At 35.3% G+C, this 23,743-nt stretch overlaps 1 protein-coding gene across 6 annotated transcripts in view; it reads right to left on the bottom strand.

Annotated features, from left to right (window-relative positions):
* Window positions 1-23,743, bottom strand: part of Smr (nuclear receptor corepressor smrter) — a 436,555-nt gene that overhangs the window by 121,334 nt on the left and 291,478 nt on the right. For 2 of the 6 annotated variants that reach the window (XM_085950576.1, XM_085950574.1), the window contains exon 3: window positions 8,676-8,746. The exons of the other annotated variants lie outside the window; for them this stretch is intronic. In XM_085950576.1, the coding sequence (XP_085806702.1) occupies window positions 8,676-8,746 (71 nt within the window). The remainder of the gene's footprint in view (window positions 1-8,675; window positions 8,747-23,743) is intronic. 6 annotated transcript variants of the gene reach the window in all.

Genomic DNA, 23,743 nt, shown 5'->3' with positions numbered 1-23,743 from the left:
GCTGCAATAAAAGCCGAAAGCAGTCTTGTGTATAGAATAAATGCACTATGTAAAGATCGTAATAAAGCTAATATGGGCTGCTTGCTTTCTCCCAATGTATATTATTATAAATATACATTTCTTGATAGTCACGAGAAACATCTTTACCCAATAATAAAATGTCGTATTTTCTCTTCTATAGTATGATTGCAATTATTAAAAAAAATATCCGGAGAAACTATGTAGTTACCTAGACTGGAGAAAACGGCTGGTGATATTTCGTGAATCATACATACGGCGAATTCCAAAGCGACGTAGTAAGCGGGGGCGGGCAAACCACCCCCTCTATCGATCGCGTTCGCCCGGCTTCTCACCAACACCGCTACGAACGGAACAGGCTAGGCTAGTATGCTATATTCTCATATATACAATATATAAAACATCACCCACGTATATATATGTCGTTTAGTTCACGTTATACATATACGCTTCGTTTAATATCGATGCAAAGTTTTAATGGCGGTAATTAAATGCACGTTTAAAGGGGGTCTCATTCAGTTGAAATGGATCATTCCAACACTATGTTCGTTTCGTTATTGCGAAAAATGCGATGGCATGTCTTACCACAATTATCATATTGATAATTCGAAGTATCTCGGTTGTCACGAAACAAACATTAGGGGCCGGCCGATAAGAGTGGAATGAGCTAGGAGAGGCCTTCATTCAGCAGTGGATCAACCCCGGCTGATAATGACTGCAATGATTTATACTTCGGAACTACCTCTATACAATATACAATAATGTAGATTTTAGAATTATCGCAATTAGGGAAATCGTCTTCTCCGGCTAAAACACTATAAATGTATATTTTAAGGTTATGAATACAGAAAAGAAAATATATTTTGAACAGAGCTAGGCAACTAAACGCACAAATCCATAATCTAGCAAGTCCTAAGAGTGTGCCCAGATGACACGTGTCTCGCCGCAATACGCCGCGAGTGCATGTGGACGGCTCAATGAGGTCGCGCGTACATGAAATGCGCGCGAGTTTTAGGCCCGAGTCAAATCGCGAAGTCAGGACAAGGACTAATTGACTAATTATTTAGTTATGCCATAGGTAACTATGAAACGTAAAACATTCGTCGAAATAGCTGCCAAGTGTGTCTGTTTTCAATGTGGTGGATGAAATACTAAAAGTCCATATTGAGGCTCCTTCAACAGTACAAACATTCTAATTAAATCCAATAAATTTATAATATTACCAACTATGTACTTCAAAAACTACCATTGTTGTCCACAGTCAACAATAATTATGTTGTAAACATTTTAATTGGACTGTATCAATATTGTATTGTGTAAAACTCCTCATATCTACTCATTACGGGTGGTGAATACCTGACACATTGGCGCACAACCAGCGGCCAGCCATTCCATTTATTGAGGTCCACCGACTGAAGACTAAAGGAAGTAGTACACGATTGTTTCTTGGCATATTATACGAACAATTATCATCTGGATTGTGAAACATGGTTTCATAATACGTCATAATTTATACCGAACATTTACATAGTTTATTCATAGTCTATTACTGCAACAGAATTCGATTTTGGTTTGAAGTTCTTTAAAGAATCATTTTCATTTTGACATTTTCAGTTATAAATAATTACAAGATAAAAAGAACTTTTTATATAAGTACCACGTTTTTAAATTATCTGTTGAATCATATAAACTTGAAAATTCTATGTATTATTAGTTTAGGACAAATAAGGCAATTGTCAACAAATCATTTTTTTGCTATTTTGCAACAAACAAATATAGAATACTGAAATGTCATGTTGATTTCCATAGTAAAGCACGTATATATTAATAATTTAGTTGCTAGGACCACCCCCTTAGCAACCAATAATAGTGGATTGGATTACGGATTTCTTCCGAAATAACCTTTCATACAAAACAGAGTTAACTGAAAATGAATTCAATTCTGCTGAAGGATGGCTAAAAATATTAAACGAATGCATTGGCATTGTGTTCTAGCTAGTCGGGAAGTTAGTTAAAAATCGATTGCAAGATTTGTACTGGATAAACAACCACCGGACAAACAAGAATACGAGCTAATAAAAACGTTGTAAAAAATACTGGTAATTCTAAGGTCCAGTGATCGCCTGGTTTCATACCGGGTGTACTTTGGTGGGTCTATCAATTTCAATGTATATAACCCTATCATTATGTCATGAAGCAGCTATAGGCGAAAGTACGAACCCTCCCAGCTCTTTTACGTACAAATCTATGCTCCAAACCCTGCGTTCGTCCATTACAATACATACTTACATATTTTAAAACGCTATGAAATCGCACCCATGGCATGACATACCTATTCGATAGATAATAAAAACTAATATAATATGAATATGTCACTATAAATGTATACGGCGCTTGTTCCTTCTCAGGCACGCTAACGATATTATAAAACGGATAAAATCGCCGGCCTGATTAAAAGGTGCATCACCAATATTTCACCTATCCAACGTTGTACGTACGTAATCACCCGACACCCCCCGGGCGCCGCCCACGTGACGCATTTCGATTTCGTTGCGCTATTAATGGGCTTTATTTACTATCAATGGCGGATGACGTGACGAAACAACCCCCACCCACAAGTCTTTCCCCGAACGGACTAGTAAAGGAGGAAATCGATGAGGGAACGAAAGCAGGCAACTATTCAAAATGAATTCAGGCTTAGAAATTGTACACTTACTACAATAGTATTATTTACTGCTATATTTTTACTTCACACAATCGACGTATCTACTAATGAACGGGGCACATTTACATAATGCCATGATCACATAGATAGAACACCACAAACAATATTTTATTAAATACTTCATAGGTAATAATATTAATAATAGGTCAGCAGAATATGCGACCAATAAATATATTATGAATGAACACAGAATTAAAGAATATTCCTTACTGCAATGTAATTTTACAACCACTAAGTTACATAAGCAAGGACAGTACGGACGTACGGATGCTATACGTGAAATTTTGAACCATTTGACATGAAGTTAAAAGCATTGTAAAATTTATATCAGTATAAAAATCGACATATTGTTTTTCGTTTTTTTTTCAGGAAAACGGTAGTTATTCTAAACAAGACGACAGTATATGTAACGAGATTCATAAGAAAAAACACAGCATCGATTGAAAAATAAATCAAAAGACTCATCCACATTATTGAAAAGTTGAAAAACGTGAACGTCCCCGTCTCATTATCTCAAAATATGACTTTCGCAAATGGCTGCCTTGTTGCAGCAGTACCTCCAGTTACCTATCGAGAAAATATTTTTGGAGAGCGGTAATCAAAATGATGTAGGTATTTTAATAAGAAAGGCTTCGTACATTGATGTATCAATGTCATTGAATAAAAAAAAAAGTAGAATTTTAAATTATATTTCCCGTCAATCAAAAGAAAGTACACAATATGCATAAATTTTAAATTCACCTGATACTTACTTAATAATGATTTTTTGATGCCTACGATGTTCTGGATTTGGAATTATAAAAATGCTACGGAATATGCGAGGGTGTGTCCATACGACTATAATTGAGCATAAATTATTTTTTCTGCTTATTTCTATTGTTGTAAAATTTATGAACTTCTGGCCATTACCGCGCCCCATAAATTAAAATATAAGCTGCTTTATCTGTTTACACGTTAAAGTGCTGACTGTCTCTCCAATCTCATTCTTCAAAAGTAAGCAAGACACGATGTTGTCAATGTATGGAACCATTTGACATCTCGTGAAAATCGGTTAACCTCAAAATGAGTCTCGTGCGGTGTAGCTCGTTTGTTTCCGGCAGATTCGCCACTATCGTTCTACTTTTTTTTTTAAATTGAAATTATATTTATTTTTGCATAATATAGTGAACATTACAAATTAATAATTCAAGACGACCACAACATGATACGATAATACATGTGTACACGTGCATTTTCTTGTTATGGCCTCGATAATATTATGTACTGTCCATGCACGTGTAAATGGGCTATTATTTTATTTTATGTACAACTAACAAACATGCACATGTGGCCATGTATGCAGAATCGTTTTTACACTACTGTCGAACAAGATCTTCTTGGCTACGTGTTAAAACTGTTAACGAGCTCCACCATTTTTAACCGCAATCCGATTATAGCGCCTTCCGGTTAGCAACGAGTTGTCAACGTGTTAAAACTGTGAACTAAGCAAGCTCCTCCTATTTAGTCGACGACAGCGACTTCCGGCGTGTGCCTAAATCTTCTTGTTGGACAGTAGCATGGAATTTACCTTTTTTCAATTTTCTTCATAAGCTGCGCCATTTTAATTTTAAAAAATCGCTCAGCGTTTCTCAGTTGGCGCCCAAAAGGGGAAGGTGGGGCTCCACCGCCGTCACAGCGAAAATAATTAGAGGACAGAGGGCGAAAGACGATATCCCGGCATTAAATAATATACTTTTTTAATATCAATTTTCGGAGAATAATGGGAATTATTATTATTATATTTGTGAGGTGAACCGCGAAAGATCTCCCCAGTCGACCGGAACGGTTTCAATTATCATTCGCCTATTTTCGGCGGAGAGAGATACACGATATTAGGTAGGTATTATTTATGATTACATACATTTCTTCTTCTCATTTCGGATCCCTATCATATCGGATATCGGTACCTACCGTCATGCCAATGGCAATATCTCGATTTGTATGGATTCTGTTGGCAGAGATATTGACAAAAAATACTAAACTACCTACATACTGCCATAATAATTGTTTTAGTACTTTTAAATAGTGTATTAAAGATGGGAAAACTGGTCGATTTTGAAGACTAAGTATACTTGCTACCAGTATAAAAAATACTCACTATCGAAACTTGTTCCAAAATGTATTTGGGATATATATAGAGCGTTTGACGTGCAAAGCTGTTTCAGTGCTTTTTAAAAGCCATTTTTATACAAATTGTTTATATAATTATTATGGATTTATAAACCTACCCTAGATGGCTGCCGTAACGGCCTATAACAGTATTGTGTATAGAATAGATACGCAGGTGTAGATTATTAGTATGTTACGTCCAAACGTGGACGGTGGGTAACGTACACTTTTTCAATGTTTTATACAAATTAAGTTGTTCATTCGATAGCTATTTCGATCGTAAGATTCTATAAATAATCTTCTCTCTGAACGTCTCTAAAGATTTTTGACTAACGTGGCGCTCAATATCCTCACGCTTATGAACGACGGTGCAACGGCGAAATTGTAATACGTAGAATTTAAACGCAAATCTTCCCGCCAAATCAAAACAAAAAAAATACGGATGACCATGAGAAACCCGCTTCCTCAGTGCCATTATCTTTCATCACCAGCCAGTTTTAACTACGCCAGCATGCTTCCCATGCAATTACGTAAAAGTTGCTAATTTCGCAGATACCAAATTATAATACCTAACAAGACGGCGCGTGTTTACTACTGCCGACTCTAAAATCACATGATTGCGTTTTCCGGGTCATCCGGGATTTTTTCATTGCTCACGATTTTAAACTTTTGGCAAGCTTCCAAACATTTTTTTTCACTCAAATACAAACCGACACCTGTTGTGTACGATATAATATAGGTAGATGGATGAGCAATTGTCTTATTATCGCAAGTCCACAAACACCCGAAAAATGGAAACAATCAGAGAAACATGAAATAATTGCTATCGATTCTTGTGGGTTTATCATATACACAAGACGCTATCGACTGTAGTTTATGTATGTATTGAGGGGTTAATTGTTACAATATGATAACCATATAAATTCTAAACAGTGCTATGTTTTAACAGCCCCTCTTGAGGCTGTATCTACCTATACGTTTTATAAATTTGCACATTTTTTGCACTTTTTATTACATTTATTCGCCTGTTTTTCTAATTACCTCGCATAAACTTAGATCAAATGATATTCACTAGTATTAATAAATGAAGAAATAAGAAAATAAATAGATAATATACTTATGTAAAAAAAATATTTATAGAATATAATTATTATAACATCATTTTCAGTGGCGGCTCGACGACTTTCTAGGTAGTGGGGTTTAGCCATTAATTATTAAATATACATACCTACCTACTTTCTCATATTTTACATGTTATAGGTAACAAGCAGCTACTTATGATAATATGATTTTATTAATGAGGAAATTAATAATAATTGGAACAATAAAATAATCATTATCTGAGTCGTTACGTAATCAAATTGTAAAAGCGTCCTTATAAATATTCACCTAATTAATAATTATTATTATAGACTTACCATTATCAATTTTGAATAACGACATACAGCGAGCGTTTTTCTCACCTAGGGGTCATTCGATTCGCTCCCCAGTATGTGTATACTAACGCTAATACATTTACATCCTTTGTAGAACGATATTTGTACCACGACGACGGGATGGGACTGAGTAACCCCAGGTCAGAGAAAAATAGACGCCATAGATTTTTTTAAATTGAAACATCTGACGGTATCATCGTGAAAAGAGAAAATTATGTAATAACATCATGATGTTATTACATAATTTACAATCACTGCTTTATTTATTTGTATAAGTAATAATAATAATAAATATCTATAAAATTGCGACGGGTTTAGATGGATAAAATAACTTAAACAGTTCATTTAATCATGTAATTAAGTAGGTATATTATGACAATGATGAAAATATCGGACGTGTATTTCTGACATGATAACAATGTGGGGATCGTCCCTACGAACCCTTAAGGTAGAGCCGCCCCTGATCATTTTCATCCAAGAGCCCGGAGTGCAAAGTTATGAAGAACCAACTCTAACTTTTAGACAGTTTTGACAGTGAAGACGGCTTATTGTAACAATTGTAATATGTACCTACCTCAGTAAGTACATAAATATGATATTGGGAGAAAGACGTTTTATTAAGTAAAATGAAACATAATATACAACTACTACTACATCTTGAATGTCAATAATTGACGGTGGTGAGTATGACGAGATTGCTCGAGTGCATTTGGGCGCGTGAATAGTATCTTCAAAAGTGACCTCCCACTGTGTCTTAAACAAAGTGTTCAACCAATGTGTGCTACCAGTGCTAACGTATGTCATTGAAACATGGAATCCTTAATGTAAGAGGAATCCAAAAACTGCGAGTAGCGTAACGTAGAATGGAAACGGCATATTGGGCATAACGCGGATAGACTACTAAAGAAATCAATGGATAAGAAAGCAGACAAGAGTACGTCATGTAATGAAAGTCGCTAAGCAGGTGAAATGGTAATGTGCTAGATATATCGCTCGGTAGTGGACAATCGCTGGACAAATGCGGCCATACAGTGGTACTGGAAAACTACAGGAACGGTCCAAAACTAAACTAGTTCGTCGATCCCTTTGCCACTGTATAACCACCGCATTTTTCAGTGATTGTCACCCGCCAGGAGGCCAATCCCCGAATGAAGCACTGCAAAACACGTCACCGACCGCTTCAACTGAAGCACGTAAAATTTTTAGTTTTACAGGAGATATTGTGTGTATAGAGCTTCGAATGAAATGGATAGACGATACATAAGTGCGAGTGAGAAAGCATTCAGCATGCTTATACCTCATGTCCATGCGTTAGAGTAAGATAGAAAGTAAACATGTCATGACGGAACTCATGTCAGTTCCATGGAAATTAAATAACATTTTTATCCATTTTGGTAATGACTTCATATTTAATCAGTACTTACCGTTAACGTTGCATAATTAAACCATTCATTGTTGAAGTACGTAGCCAATTAATCTTAAAACAAGATAGTTACGTCTCCAATATAACAATATTACAACACGGAATTTCCGTTGTATTTTGCAAACAAACATGTGTGTTTCTGTATTACAAAATCACAATAAACATTTAAATGACAATTTAAACACAAAATAATACTTAAAATAATACTAATAGCGGTAATAGTTATGTAAAAGATAGAAAATAATAGATTAACAGCCTCTTCAATACTACGTACGAATTTCTGACGTTCAATAATATGTCAAACGGAGAGTTGCTAGCGCCTCTACCACCAAAGCATGGATACTTCAATTGCATACTGTAGTCGACACTACAGTTGACTTTTAATATACTTCGTTGAAGTAGGCTTGCGCTTACGTTGCGCGACCGGTCATAGTGATTCATTCGTGAATTGGTCAGGTTGACTTATACTTCGTTGAAGTAGGCTTGCGCTTACGTTGCGCAACCGGTCATAGTGATTCATTCGTGAATTGGTATCCAGGCAACATGTCCATTGCCATTTCAGCAGCGAATATTGTTATTGTGCTGTGGCAAGTTGTGGAAAAATTGACACTACGCAGGCATCACGAAAATCACCGAAAGAACGAACCGACACGAGCGCCACGCAACGGTCGCACTTGCCAATTCATCTTTTGCTGTTGCACTTAAAATTTCCGCATCAATAAATTCATAAATTTAACAATCCTCATGGTCAAAGAATATAGACGAATAAACGTTGTGAAATTAAAGCTATTTTTCGACCTAACTAACACTGCTGTATAATATTATATTCTGCGATATTTTAATTAACAGCTATAACTATTACATACTAGGTATATTATTGTTAAATCCAGTTTACAACTGTATTGACTCCAATCAAATCACTCACATTATTCTTGGTCTTCCAGAAGATGGTATAGCAGGATTATCATGATGTATGATGGCAGAAAAGTTGTTTACCTGTAACAAGAGAAAAAATAAACAAATTAATAAAACAGTATATTATAATATACAATATATCAACAATCAAACTATACATTGTTAATTAATAGCATTGCTATATTTAAAACACATGTGACATAATCACCTCTACAAATATGTACTGACCAGGGAACACAGAATTAATGGGAACTGAAATACCTGACGGGTGTGGAGTAACAGGCAACCGATCACGAGTATGGAGGAATATGGGATAAACTTTAACACAATATGTACGTCATTTTAAGCATGCCCTTCGTTCAGACAACTGCCTTACGATTTATGGACAGACGCTCATTCAATATTGGTGTATTTGAAGGTTGAAACAGACACCATTGAACGACTATGTGTGTTTCATGTCCATAGGTCACTGGCACAATCAAAACGCTGCTTCAATTAGTGTATTGGGGTACTTACAGCCAATCTGAATTATATATTTATTAATCTGTTCTGTGGTACCCACTATTGAAGAAGATATCTGCGAGATTTAGAATTGAGATTCGTCTTTATAAAACTGACATTCGCAGTGACAAACTCGGAGAGTGACAAGTCGACACGAACTGCAAAAGCAGCTGGACTGATCGACAGTTATGAAAGGAAGATTCTGCGACAGTTATATGGACCTACGAGTGAGCGTGGGGTGTGGACAATTATGTATCGAATTCAATTCGTACCTCTCCACCTTCATAAAACTACTGCCACTGAACTGAGCGGGCCATGTCCAGCACATGCCAGAAACACGGGTACCGAAATTGTTCCTTGTTAAGGAGAAAGAAGGCGACAAAGTGAAAAGCAAAAACTCCAATAAAATGTGTCATCAAAAGAAAAACAAGGTGTGAGTTATAAGTCATTTACTGAGAAAAAATATATAATGTAAATTAGTCATTTGCAATATTAAACTGTGCATTATTAGGTTAAACAATACAAATCAACTTACATTCTTCAAACATGTATGTACAGTACTTAAATTAAATAAAGACAGCATCATTGATTAAAGTGCGACATACTCACTGTCTTTTAAAACTCCTTCATCGGAGCTTGAGCAATCACGAATATTATCTAAATGTCAACCAACGCAACGTTTGCACGAATAGCGTTTCTTTTTTAATATTTACAACTGTTTCAGGGTATAAACCCATGCTCAGAACGTTTTGCTGATAGTGAACAATGATGATAACACATGTGATAAATATTCTCTAAAAACGCGGTCGAAAATACGAGCCTGGAAATATGGACAATCAAAATATGTACATAAATGATGAATATATTTTATGATCTATGTTTGGAACAGTAAAATTTCAGATGCATACGGTAAGCTAAGTGGTGGCAAACAAAAACTTCCGGGGAGTCCACAGTGGACTTTTTAGTTTTAGTTCAATTAAAACAAACACGTTTGACTAAAAAGGTTAGCGTGCACTATGTAGGTATGTACACCAACTCAACAGCCTCTACCTACATAGTCTACATCCACCCTTCGCTACTGAGTCCACTCATATGATATTATACAGGCAAAAAACACGTGTAGTTACATTAAGTTTCAATATAAAAATATTTCATTGTTATTTTGAAGAGGAAGCATTAACTTTTCATATTTTTTATTTCTTTACGCTGGTTACGCAATAGTCGTTTGCAAATTAACCACGACGAAACCCACGTGACCTCGCCGTAGTTTCCTCGTGGTGTCGCACAGTAGGCTCTTTGCACACTATGATAATATTGACGATTAGTGTGACGATTACATGAGTGACACACTTTAATATGTATGTTTTGTTGTCAAAACAAAACAATAGAGCGATAATGATCGTAAGCATATCCTCAATCATAACTAGATCAGTAGAGTCTGTTGTGATTTGCCAATTGCGTCAATATCTCTTGTAATATCGAGGGCTTAGTGTCAAACAACATTATCTACAAAAGTGCAACTTTACAGGAGAGCCAAAAATCGTTATTTCAGATTCTTGTAACTCAACAAGGGAAATGTTTATTTAAAACCTAATGTTAATATTTTATAATTTATTGTGTATTGTACATTTATTTTGCTTATGATGCTATTAAAATTTATAGGGATAGTTTTAAAAAAATATGAAAACAAGGGTAACTTATGTAGTTAGCGTTAAACTTTACTGACGATTTAATAAGAAATTAGAAAAGATTGACATAACGCTGTTTGACTATCATGTAGCCGTAAATTTAAAATAACGTTATCTAAAAAAAAAAAAAAAACACTTTTTTGTAGATAACGTTGTCTGACTTTAAGCACTCGATATATGGACTGCATTATTGCATAAATAAGGACAATCCATGAATCCTCAATCAATCATCGCGTCCGTCACGCGACGCACTACTATCGTAACGAGCCCGTCATTCCCCTCGAGGCCAGTTCCTCAGTTCATTCATATAATCAATCTCTCGATCACATCGATCTCACCAGTACATCCATACCCGCGATTATAACCTCATGCTGTGATATTTATCATTGTATTTTATTATTGTAAACGACCAATAAACGCCCTCCTCCAAACCTCCTAACAACAACGACTTTAGCTTCACACACCTCATCATTTACCGCCAAAGTGGTGACCCCGACGTGATCTGTGGTTCACAATAATTATGGATCAAGTCCATCAAAATGGATCCCGAGATATTTGGACCTAAAGTTAAAACTATTTTTGTAAAATTTAGGAATGTTTTCACTGTATATTCTTACCATATTTTAATAGTACATGGATCAATTTAAATAAATAGTTTATGTTAGCAAAAAATACCTCTTTATACTGCTGAAGGAACCTGTCAAAATGGACATGATTCACATTCAATTTGATGTCTTATCAATACTAGTATTGCCATTTAGGTGGAAAATTGTAGAGCTTCGATCGTGATATTAACACACAATATAGAAATCTGTTTTATCTAGCCACTGAAACAAAATATCGAATTTTATGAAAATTGGACTTAATTCATAATTACTGTGAACCACCCATATTGTAGGTATTAATGACATTTTCAAATACCTACTTGATTAAATATTAAAATTTTAATATTACGTTTGAAACTGTGGGTCAGTTATCTACCGCTAAACCACTCGCATGTACGAAAATGAATATGTCGCGGATTATTCGTCACTAAAATAATAACAACAAAGCCACAACAACTTTAGTTGTCCTCGAGATTAATAAATCATTAAAATACACCCTTTAACATTAACAGCACAGTGAGTAAGGGCCTGATGCATATAATGATAAAATGGAATGACAGATGCCAAAAATATTTTTTAATCAAAACGACAGTAATGAAACTACAACATAAGTCCACCCATCCAAGATAAATATAGCAGATTTTTATTGGATCACGTTCCGATTCCGAATTAATACAAAAAATATAAATGACAATTACTGGTACAACCATGAATGGAATAAACCAGTGGTGCACAAACGCCGCCCGAAATAGCATTTGTTGCGGCCCAAAATAACAAGTACCTACTTCATCACCAAATTTTTCATTAAATATGATAAAAATCTGTGTTCGATATGTGAACAAATTTTGCAGTAGCAACGGTAAACCTGAATCGTCACTGATAGAAAACTTAACGCTATTTTTTAATATTTAATATTATTATATTTTCACGGGTATAGATTTACGACCGAAATTCATCTTTTTACAATGAGTCACACAGTCTGTGGTGCAGGTGTTTTCAAAACGCGCATTTTTAGTGTTAGTTTTCCAGAAATTTGGTCAGTGTACGACGTTTGTGAATCGATACTAAAAAATCGCTTGTCTTACCAGAAAATATACAGTTCGATTATAAAACATTTCTTTGTGTACATATTATATTATGTATAGTGCGTGTATAAAGTTCTTTATGTACTTTTATTGTTTTCTAACAAATTAATCGTGTCTGAACTAATTTTCTTAATGCAAATATGCACGTAATGCGGAGTGGAGAGTTATTGAAGTTGCTGATAAAATTATTTAACTATTAAATTAAAAATAAAACATAAAATGTATATCTCATCTAGTATAATATATCATAGTTTTTCAACACTTTTACCCTTTAGAAAATGCAAAAATTGGCCCTTCTTTCAAACAGTTTGTGCACCACTGGAATAAACTAACGATTTCCGTAAAATATACGTCGTTTGTTCACCACCCGGTCAATCCATCTATATCCGCAAAAATTCTGAAATCTGCATGAGAATGTTGCTTATGCGTCAAAACGGCGATCAGAAGCATGCTGGGTTAACCTCGCTACAAACTAGCGATACACTGACCTAAACAAAAATAATAAAATCAGCAATCAGTTCGATTACGAAACGCCAGATTAAATTCAAGTGCAATGGCCAATGAGACAGAGTAATCTCGTGAGGTATTGTAGCATTGATGTTACTGTAAAAGTCAGAAATTACATTGTCACCAATTCTGGAATTAGCCGTCTCCAATAAATAAATGACCCGATATTGTGGACATTACAAATCATAAGTTCAAGACATTCAAACAGGATCGCAGACTCTTGAACGGTGAGGATTTTCCACTCTTGAGATTCCAGGCAATAGAGGCACCATTGCACCACAGATCCACGTCATTTGCAGTTTGTGTCTCACTAATCAATAATATAACGTAAGCATTATTGCCATTATATCATGATCTTGGGTTCAACACCAAGTTCAGAGTCCCAAGGGCTTGATAGATGCAAAATTACGAAGGGAGTTCACACGAATCAGAATAGAAGATAACGTTATGGTATACATATTTATAGAGATTTCAAACGAAAAACCACTAACGAAATCATTTTTATTAATGTAATATTATTATTATTTAAAACTCAATAAATCATAAATCAACTGGATTTATTTTTAAAAAATGCTGAAAATACACAATCACCCTAAATCTGGCGTTACGCAGAAACCATTTGAGGAACACTACTTAACTGTCGAAAATCACACTGCCCTTAACCTTAGCGATAGGTAGGGGGGCCCGCCATACGTCCTGACCTGTATATATTTTAGTATGAAATTGTATATGTCGGTGTTTTCCACGGAGAAAATTATCTTAGAAAGTTAGTGGAGTGTCGTTGCCGACCTCTGCGCTAGTGATTTCAGTCGTAACAATAAATTGGTACATTGTCGTGGTCGGAATTCACATCAGGAGTAGGAGGTATGTCTATATAGTGGAGGACAATAGAGGAGCATTTGGAAATTTGAATGGGAGCACGTCTTCCTTTCGGGTTCCATATATATGGCAAGCCTTGCCCAAAGAAATTTCTTTAAGATTTAGGTAAGTTCAAACTTGGCATGAAAAATATTCGAAATCATGTGTTTCACTGTAACAACATTCAGCTTGATTTCCCATAGCGTTGACGCTCGACTAGTCGCAAATTGATACTAGATCTATTGCTAGATCTGCATAAAAATAACACTCGTTCACTTGATCGATTTCTGCGGTGGACGATGGCATTATTTTTCATTACTTTATTCAGAACGTGAGTCGCACAGTGCCATTATTTTGGAGGCAGAAAAAATAGCTCTGAATTAGCACTTAGTTATTTTTGAAAATGCCAGTCACCGAAGCGTGTTGGAAATTGGCTGAAGCTAAATAATCAGTAATCACAAGGCACGGAACATAATAGTATTAGATATTTATGCCGATACCACCAGGTAAGCAGTAGAGTTGGCAATAATTTTCCAACCAGCGTAAGCGATAGAGCCCGTTGCAGTGGCAGTGCACTGAAGATTGTATCAAATAAACATGTTTCAATTTTCAGTTTCTTTTGTGATTCGAATAACACGATAGTGTACATGAAAATTCTTGGTGCCTACCCCTCACATGAGACCAGACCCTGCGTCAGTGACACTCTTGGTTTAATCCATCCGTATGGTTCTCCTTCGTACATTTCGACTTCAACTCGATCAAATATCATGAGTTTTTCCTGATTGTTTTCCTCCCTGCGTCATATGTGACTAAAAGTAGTCCACACCGGACATGTTGCTAAACGTATTTTGTTAATTATATCTATCAAAGCTATTAAGATTTCTATGCAGAAAGCACACACGAGAATATCAGCATGGGGGGGTGCTGACAGGGCTCTAGCCTAGGTGCCCGGACTTTGGGGGAGCACGGCGTGGGGGGTTGACCAGATAAGTGAGATAAACACACATCATAAATTAGCTGTTATACTTCTAGAGTTCTAGACCATAACATTTTTAATTACATAGAAGATTGTGATTTAATTGTGGTGTCACCTCCATAATTAAAGACTAAAGAAGACGTATTAAAAATCGCTTATAATACACTGTATAAGTATCCTTAATTTAAACTAAAAAACAATTTGAAGAATGTAATGCGTCACACTGCATTCAACCTTAGCGATAGGTAGGGGGGCCCGCCAAAGATCCTAGCCCGAGGGCCCGCTTCGGCTTGTGGGGGCCATGAATATCAGTGTGACATCCGAAAGTCGCGATAGGTGACTGGATGTGTTGAATATGACAGTCCTCTCGTTTGCCCATGATTCATTCATAGATTTCAGGACTACTAACTATCTACGTCTCCACTCTGTTTCGTTGATGGGTCCAAAGATACCGAATTTGATGTATATACATTTCGCAAGTGGAGAACAACAAGGTTCCAAGTGTTTGTCCTTGATGAAACAAAAGTAACAATGTGGCAGCTTAGAAAACTACTTCATTGTTGGTTTGTTTTCTCAAGGACGAATACTTAGAACCTTGTAGTATTAAGCTTCTTCTTTTAATTGTAATTTCTGGGCTATTTTTTTGAAGATTTGTATAGAATGGCAAGGTTGTATGACGAATGCAAGATGACGTATTCGACATTTACCATTTTCATTCTAGGAATCGATTTAAATAATTGTATAGCAAACTATTTCTTGAGATTTATATATAGAAACACTACATCTGTCCATTTAACTTATTCTGCGATTGTAATAAAAAAATGTAGCGATAATAGATACTTATAACTTACGCCAATTATAACACATGCACGATATGGAATACCTTGAAAGGCGATATAAATTATCTCGACTTTGTATAACGTCATTTCTCTCTAAAGACTCAAGAGAGAGACCAATGTACCGAAAGAAAAATATGACCTGATTGAATGCGTTACCGAGGGATAATGGTCTATTATAATGTTGACGATGATGCCAAAAGTAAAATACAATACCACTAGTGGGAAGGTGGACTCATAACGTCATGTGAATGATTCATTATTTCAGTGATTCGCAAACATTGTCCCGAGACGCTGAGATGCCAAGATGGTCGCCAGAATTTATAGATAGAACTCATAAAATGATAAGAGATCGGAACGGATCGTGTTGGAATTCATATTAACTAATTGAAATAAAATGGTGACAATATCTATTATATTGTTTGTAATGTTGTAATAGATTTCGTTAAGAGCGTACATAAGTGAAACGGCAAATAATTTTCAACTGTATGTGGAACGAAATTACGTTGCCATTCGGAGAGCGATAGTGGAGGTGTCTGCACGTCGATTCGTTTGTCATGGCGTCGGATGAAAATATTCTTAAATCGTGTAAAGATGACTAAAAAACTTTACGTACTTATGTACTTAAAAATGAAAACATGTCAGTGAATATACTATTATTATTACGAATATAATAATAAACATAACATAAAAAGGACGCATGTTGAACGTTTATGACAAATTATATTTCGTTCGGCTTGCGTCATTTACACCCGCGACCCGCAATCCGCGCATCGCCTAGTCACGATCTTTTTAGGCCATGCCTCTATAGCCTTAAGGCTATACTTCAGCTGAGGCAGTCTAAAACTCTAAAAAGATCGTGACTAGGCGATGCGCGGATTGTGCAAATGTCGCAAGCCGAAAAATTTTTAATTTGTCATAAAAACTCAACATGCGTCCTTTTAATGTTATGTTTACTATTATATTCGTACTACCTAATAATAGTATATTCATTGCATTTTTTCTTTTTCAAGTAGGTACATGCGGAACGTTTTTTAGTCATCTTTACACGATTTAAGAATATATTCCTCCGACGCCATCACAAAACAAATTAACGTGCTCACACTCACACCTACCCGTTAGTCTCCGATTGGCGACGACTGCGAAATTTCGTTCAACCTCAGTGTTGACATCTTTTCAAAGTGGAATTATAGTACAGAGCCTCCAAAATTATAGTATTTGGGGAAGAAATATAGTACGCGTGGTCCTCCTTTCTGTTGAAAATGTATAGGTTTTTTTGTTTCTCAGAAAAAAAAACGGAGAATTTGAGAAACTCCCAGACCCCTTTTTTATTTAGGTAGGTACCTCTTTCAACCAAAAATGCCTTCGGAAGAATTCAAAAAAAAATATTTTTCCAGAGTTTCTTTTCAAAATCTCCAAATTTTCTTATATTGCGAAATTATAGTACTTTACACCAATTTATTGAACGGAAATATCGAAATTTTAGAACTTTTTACATATCGACTGTGTTTAGGAAAAAGGGCGTAACCCTCGATTTTTCGAAAAGTTCTTTTATTAGATTTTAAAGAAAATGGAAACTGCCCATTCCCCCCCCCCCCCCACAACTTATTGTCCACTAATTATCTCTGGGGATGAGTGCCTACCATAATTCCTTCCTCTCAAAGGTCACGAAATATTTATTAGGTATCTAACTCATGTTTTTAAATAATAACATCAAAAGTAGTAATTGGCATGGGGAATTGCGACTCAAGCGTTGAGAACCATGCATTACTCAAATATATGTGAGGCTGTTGTATGTTGTACCTAAGCTTAAAAACTGATGGAACTGGAGCTCAGAGCAGGAATGAGTCAATTGATATTTCTGAAAAGAACAGGCAAACACGTGGGATAATTTTCATATTATAGTTAATTCACTGTGTATTTAAATTTTGCTCACAACAAAGAGCTATAAAGATGTTCGGGATTATCATTGAATGAACCTTCGTGAACTTTTAACAAAAAGGAATGGTGTAATATATAAGTGGGTATAAATCGCAATATCGTCGTTGTAAGTACACTATCGCCAGAACCGACACTTTGTTTAAAATACGTATTTTTGCCGCATTCTTATAACTAGGGCCCGGATTTATATGCTAGTGCATGTTTTGTTAGGATGTATGCAGAGCTATGGGAGTTGCACAGAAATCCGTTTCGAAAGACACAGAATCCAAAAATAAAATTTTATCGAGCATATAAATGCATATTTGAGACGTTAGAGCATATTTGAGACATTAGTGCATATTCCATTAATAAATGCATATTTTAAGGCTTTTGCATTTATAATTTTATCGAAACATAACTAAATCAGGTAGATGCACTTGCATTTTTAATGGCATCCCCGAGCATTTCATTAATTTATCAGAAAAAGTGAAGTCAACCCGGGCACCTTTATTTAAATTTTGCGCTATCACCTCTGTGGACGCTGAGAGATCATTTTCCGCATATTAACAAAATAATGACAGATATGCGAAAAATTTAATGCCAGAGAATATTAAAAAATATATTTTTATTTGAATATTTTTTTTTTATTTATATGAAAACTTATTTTTTCGGACAAAAAAACAGCAAATAGTATTTAGGAATAGTTAAGTGTGTCGTTTTTTTTTTTTTTTAAGTTGTGTTTAGTTTCCATAGTTCTCATTTACATTTTGCATTTCTTGTTCAATTATTTGTAGGTACCTACTTGTAAACAAACTAATTTGAAAATTGTAATTGATTAACTTTATATTCATTATTTGTGTTTTTTGTTATTGTATTATACCTATTGCTTAAGATTATTAATTTGTTATTCGATTGTTTATCGGTAATATTGGGTGAAGTGGGTATTTACAATATTTTTCCATAGTCCATATAACTGCATATTTCTTTGGTTTTAGTGCATATTTCAATGATTTTAAGTGCATATGTGCATGCATATAATCATGTTTTTTGTTGCATATAAATCCGCTCCCTACTTATAACTAGTCCAAGCATTGATTTCTAGAGGCTTATTACACCAGCAGACTCGCAGACGCAACCAGATCAACCAGATACTAACAATCGTCAACTTTAAATAGCAATTAGAGCCGTTTCTACTGAGATGACTATTCATGTATCTGTTGCATCAATGCTGCCTCGCGAAACACCTGTTTCTGGACACCGGTGTCTCGTGTGAAACGGGTCGTACACGGAACGATTCAGCTACCAACTCGATCGTGTTTTGACACTTGAATTTGTTGGTTTATAATATACCCTCAGTTGCTAGTGTTAACAATAACAAGATATTTATTGGTCAGCTAGGGGATCGTAGTTGACGGGTCTAGGACGATTTGGCGCCGGGACAACTGGACGACACGCAATTCGAAAATAAATAGACGTTATGTACTTATAGGTACTTACTATTAAAAATATATATTTAATATTATTATTTATATTTAGATTATTATATTATGATTTAATAGCTGGTGAGAATTTAAATATGCACACGTAAATAATGATTTAATCGTGCATATCATCGGTGTTTTGTAAAAAGGGCGAATTAACCAAAATGCTACTTTACAGGAGGGGGATTTTTAACTTTTGACATTTATTTGTTTTTTACCTGTAGATGATTATAAATATCTAACAAGTTTATAATAAAGCTTAGAAAAAATACTGTCATTATAATAGGTAATATTATATAATATTTTAAAAGGCCTAATATGTCACATTTGCTTTTTATTTCGTAATTTTAATTAATTTAATTTTAGTCGATTATCGTTTTTAAGTACTTTCCTGTGGAGATAAAAATTCGCCGTTTTTACACAACAAAGCTAGTGGGGTACATATTGTATTTTCATTAAAATCTCGATTTCGCCAAAATGGTTGATTCGCCCTTTTTACAAAACACCGACGATATGTTTAAGTTCCAACGAAAAAAGAGTTTTTAATTTTTATACAAAGCCTTAGGCATGGTAATTCTCAATCCACAATAAAAAAAATATATTAAGAGTAAAATTAATTAAAACTACTAAATAGTAGATAGAAATTAAAAATTCCTCGTCTACGTTCTGTATACGTATCTACTACGACAGTACGGCGTCCAGGGGCCCGATTTCCTAACTATCGTCTCGTGTAGCACCAGACGATAGTTAGGAAATCGGGCTGCAGTTGTCCCATTCCCTAGTTGACGGACGAGCCAGACGGTTTGCGTGAGAATTTGCCAATATAATTTGAGCTTAACCGGAGTTCTGCAACCTATCTATGGGCTTGCGCAGACAGAGAGCGGTCAGGCGGTCTGCGTTCCGCGTTCGGAGTTCTGCGTTCTTTGTACTGTATGGGTACACAGCCGGCGGTCAGACCGCGCCGGTCAATTGGAACGCTAGCGTTCTAGAGTTCTATTTCCGGAATTACAAAGAACGCCGTACCTCCCGTCCAGTCCCGTCATAGGAATTTGAGCAGTCACACAACATAGAGCGAAACCACACGGGGGAGTGAGTACGCAACAGCGGTGCTTTCTCACTTCCACTCGCAGTCGGAATATAGCGGTCTCGCATTATGCAGCGCCTGTGTCACTACAACGTTTGTAAACAAATGGAACGCTTATTGTTGACCGCCACCTGTCTGCTGTCCCTGAACGCTAGCGGTCAACGGTCGGTTGAACGCAGAACTCCGACCGCTCTCTGTCTGCGCGAGCCCTATGCTAGACTCCGTGAGAATTCGAGAAAAAGGAACGACTACAGTTTCGACTAGAAATTCAATTCAAATTCTAAGTACCTTGTGTTTTAGTGAGTTTTAGAGAGAGTTACTTTTCTGTGTTCCTGTTTTTTATTCTGATTATATTTTCGTCTCATAATATGAGGTATATTATATTATACCTATGCAGATATTGTCAGAAATTTAAAACTTTCGCGCACTTTATAAAGTTATGTACATTTTTGATTAGAGCTCGTCATATCGCGTGGTAATTGTTGGGCGACTGATGACATTCGTGCCCTCAAATACGTAGCATATTCCCCCTCCCCCTCCACACACCATTTGTGATGACGCGTGCATTTCACATGAAATTTTGCATACTCATCGTTCACCTTCGTCCAACAGGCACTCTTCGCGGCAGCGGCATAAAGCAGATAAATAATTAATAAAATAGAGTGTTCATTAAGGGGGGACATGCTCGTCGAAGGTCAAAATTGAGTTTTTATTGTATTTTCAAACCATGATCCTGGACACTCCTTAAACGTTGTAGATAATCTATTTATATAATTTTGAAGCCTTATTATCCTTTATAGTTATTTTAAACATTTGATGACTGCATAAAGTATTTTTGTTATATAAAATAGTATTCTTTTAAACCTCTCGCTCTAATGTTTTAGAATATAGTCATATTTCGGTACATAACTGTGCAGTGGTGTTAAGATTTTTTACATTTATTAATTTTTAAACGCATTTATAAAACCATTAGCATAATTTATTGCGAGATAATTTTTGTAAAATATTCACGATAAAAAATTATATTGATAATCTCTGTGATCCCAAATTTGACAAGAATTAGGCATTTTATTATTCAAAAAATCGGCAAGATTAACACATTTGAAGATGATTCTAAAGGTATTTATTATAAGCTATGTTCTTGACCATTCAAGTGTGATAAACATCTTATGAATAATGATTGCTTTATAATAATTATTGACCTAAGAATAAGGTAGTGTTTTTTTGAAATACGCTATTTCTTTTGTCATTCCCCAGTAGTTAAGCTACAACATACGGCCGTAGCCATAAATTGACAAACTATAATTGAAGTAGGGAGTAAAATGATATTGACGCGCGTGTTTGAACATGTACCTAACCGAATTTTTTTTTATTTTTTTTTAAACGGTACATGTTCAAACACGCGCGTCAATATCATTTTACTCCCTACTTCAATTATAGTTTGTCAATTTATGGCTACGGCCGTATGTTGTAGCTTAACTACTGGGGAATGACAAAAGAAATAGCGTATTTCAAAAAAACACTACCTTATTCTAGGTCAATAATTATTATAAAGCAATCATTATTCATAAGATGTTTATCACACTTGAATGGTCAAGGACATAGCTTATAATAAATACCTTTAGAATTATCTTCAAATGTGTTATTCTTGCCGATTTTTTGAATAATAAAATGCCTAATTCTTGTCAAATTTGGGATCACAGAGATTATCAATATATTTTTTTATCGTGAATATTTTACAAAAATTATCTCGCAATAAATTATGCTAATGGTTTTATAAATGCGTTTAAAAATTAATAAATGTAAAAAATCTTAACACCACTGCACAGTTATGTACCGAAATATGACTATATTCTAAAACATTAGAGCGAGAGGTTTAAAAGAATACTATTTTATGTAATAAAAATACTTTATGCAGTCATCAAATGTTTAAAATAACTATAAAGGATAATCAGGCTTCAAAATTATATAAATAGATTATCTTTAACGTTTAAGGAGTGTCCAGGATCATGGTTTGAAAATACAATAAAAACTCAATTTTGACCTTCGACGAGCATGTCCCCCCTTAAACATTAGGAAAGTTAATCAATACATCACAATGGCACATCCCGATTAAGCGTAATAATTCCTGAAAGCAGTGGGCGCAGCCTAATAAATGCTTCACACCCGTCAAAAACTCTTGGCAATCATCCAAATGTAGGTTAGCTGCTTATTTATAGGTGCGCCACTGTACAAAAAAAATGTGCACCCAAAATCCTATACACTTATACAGTATAGATAGATACCTATACATCAACCCGCAAACATGGAAAAAAATCATATTTATTTAATTATCAAAACAAGCATATTTTCTAGTGTTCTATTATAATATGTAAATATTTTTTTATTATTATAATTTAACGCTTATAATGGAGATACATTTGTTTACCTCGAAATCTGTTGGTGGTACAAATAAAATATGCTAAGTAATAAACAACTGTAAGTCCAAAAAAAAACCCTTTGACTTACAGTTGTTTATCACTTAGTATATCTTATTGTGCACCACCAACAGATTTCGATGTAAACAAATGTATCTCAATTATGAGCGTTAAAAATAATAGTAATAATAAAATATATACATAGTAGGTATAATAGAACATGAGAAAATATGCTTGTTTTGATAATTAAATAAATATGATTTTTTTCCATTCACGAATGCCAGAAGTTGAAAGTAACAAAAATCACAAATTTGGCTCTCCTGTAAAGTTATCATTTGGATATACCGTAGTTTACCTCTGGTATACAGATGCTTCGTGCGAATAAGCTCCGAGGTTTAAACAATGGTAACATGGACATACCATTGTTTACCGCTGTAGTCGGATTATAAGTTTCATCAAAAGAATTGTATGTTTTCTTACTTTTGTTTACCTCTAAGGCGTAAAACCCACTTAACGCAGCAAATGGGGCTCTCGCGCAAAATTTCACAAGTGGCGCGTAAATCACCGAAAATACAACGTAATCAAGTACGCCAGCGCACACTGGATTTGACGACGCATTGTGCCCGCCTGCCCCATGATTCATCGTTTTTTGGCTTCTCAGCGATACGAATTAACGAAAATATAACGTAGTCCATTCATTGAACACGGCAAGCAAAATCACGCTCCTGGCAGCGTCGTCGCTCCAGACGGGCGAGAAGCCATTATTTAATAACAGTGGACTCTTTGTTTAGTTATTGCGTGTCCGATATTTCGCTGGTATAATGATGTCATCGTGAATATTAATTACAAGCCCCGAGAAATTTAATAATATCTGTATTGCTTTCTTATGAGAGACGCTGATAATAATAATTATTTTGTGCTCCTTGAGCTCCTTATTACATAGGTGAAGGGTAATGCGCGGGTGGGAGGGGGCCTACTTCGTAGAGAGCGCACCGAGCGCCGCGTTGGTGGGCTTTATGCCTAATAGTTATGGAGTTACAAAGACATTTTTAACTTTTATAATAAGAGTAATATGAGTTACAGCTCTTTACCACGTCTGCAGGAAGTAATGAAGTAACAA

Source organism: Rhyacophila brunnea, unplaced genomic scaffold (genome assembly GCF_057557595.1).
Source record: "Rhyacophila brunnea isolate RB1 unplaced genomic scaffold, BYU_Rbru_1.0 scaffold_23, whole genome shotgun sequence".
NCBI classification, from domain to species: domain Eukaryota; kingdom Metazoa; phylum Arthropoda; class Insecta; order Trichoptera; family Rhyacophilidae; genus Rhyacophila; species Rhyacophila brunnea.
This window is presented reverse-complemented; position numbering and strand designations above follow the sequence as displayed.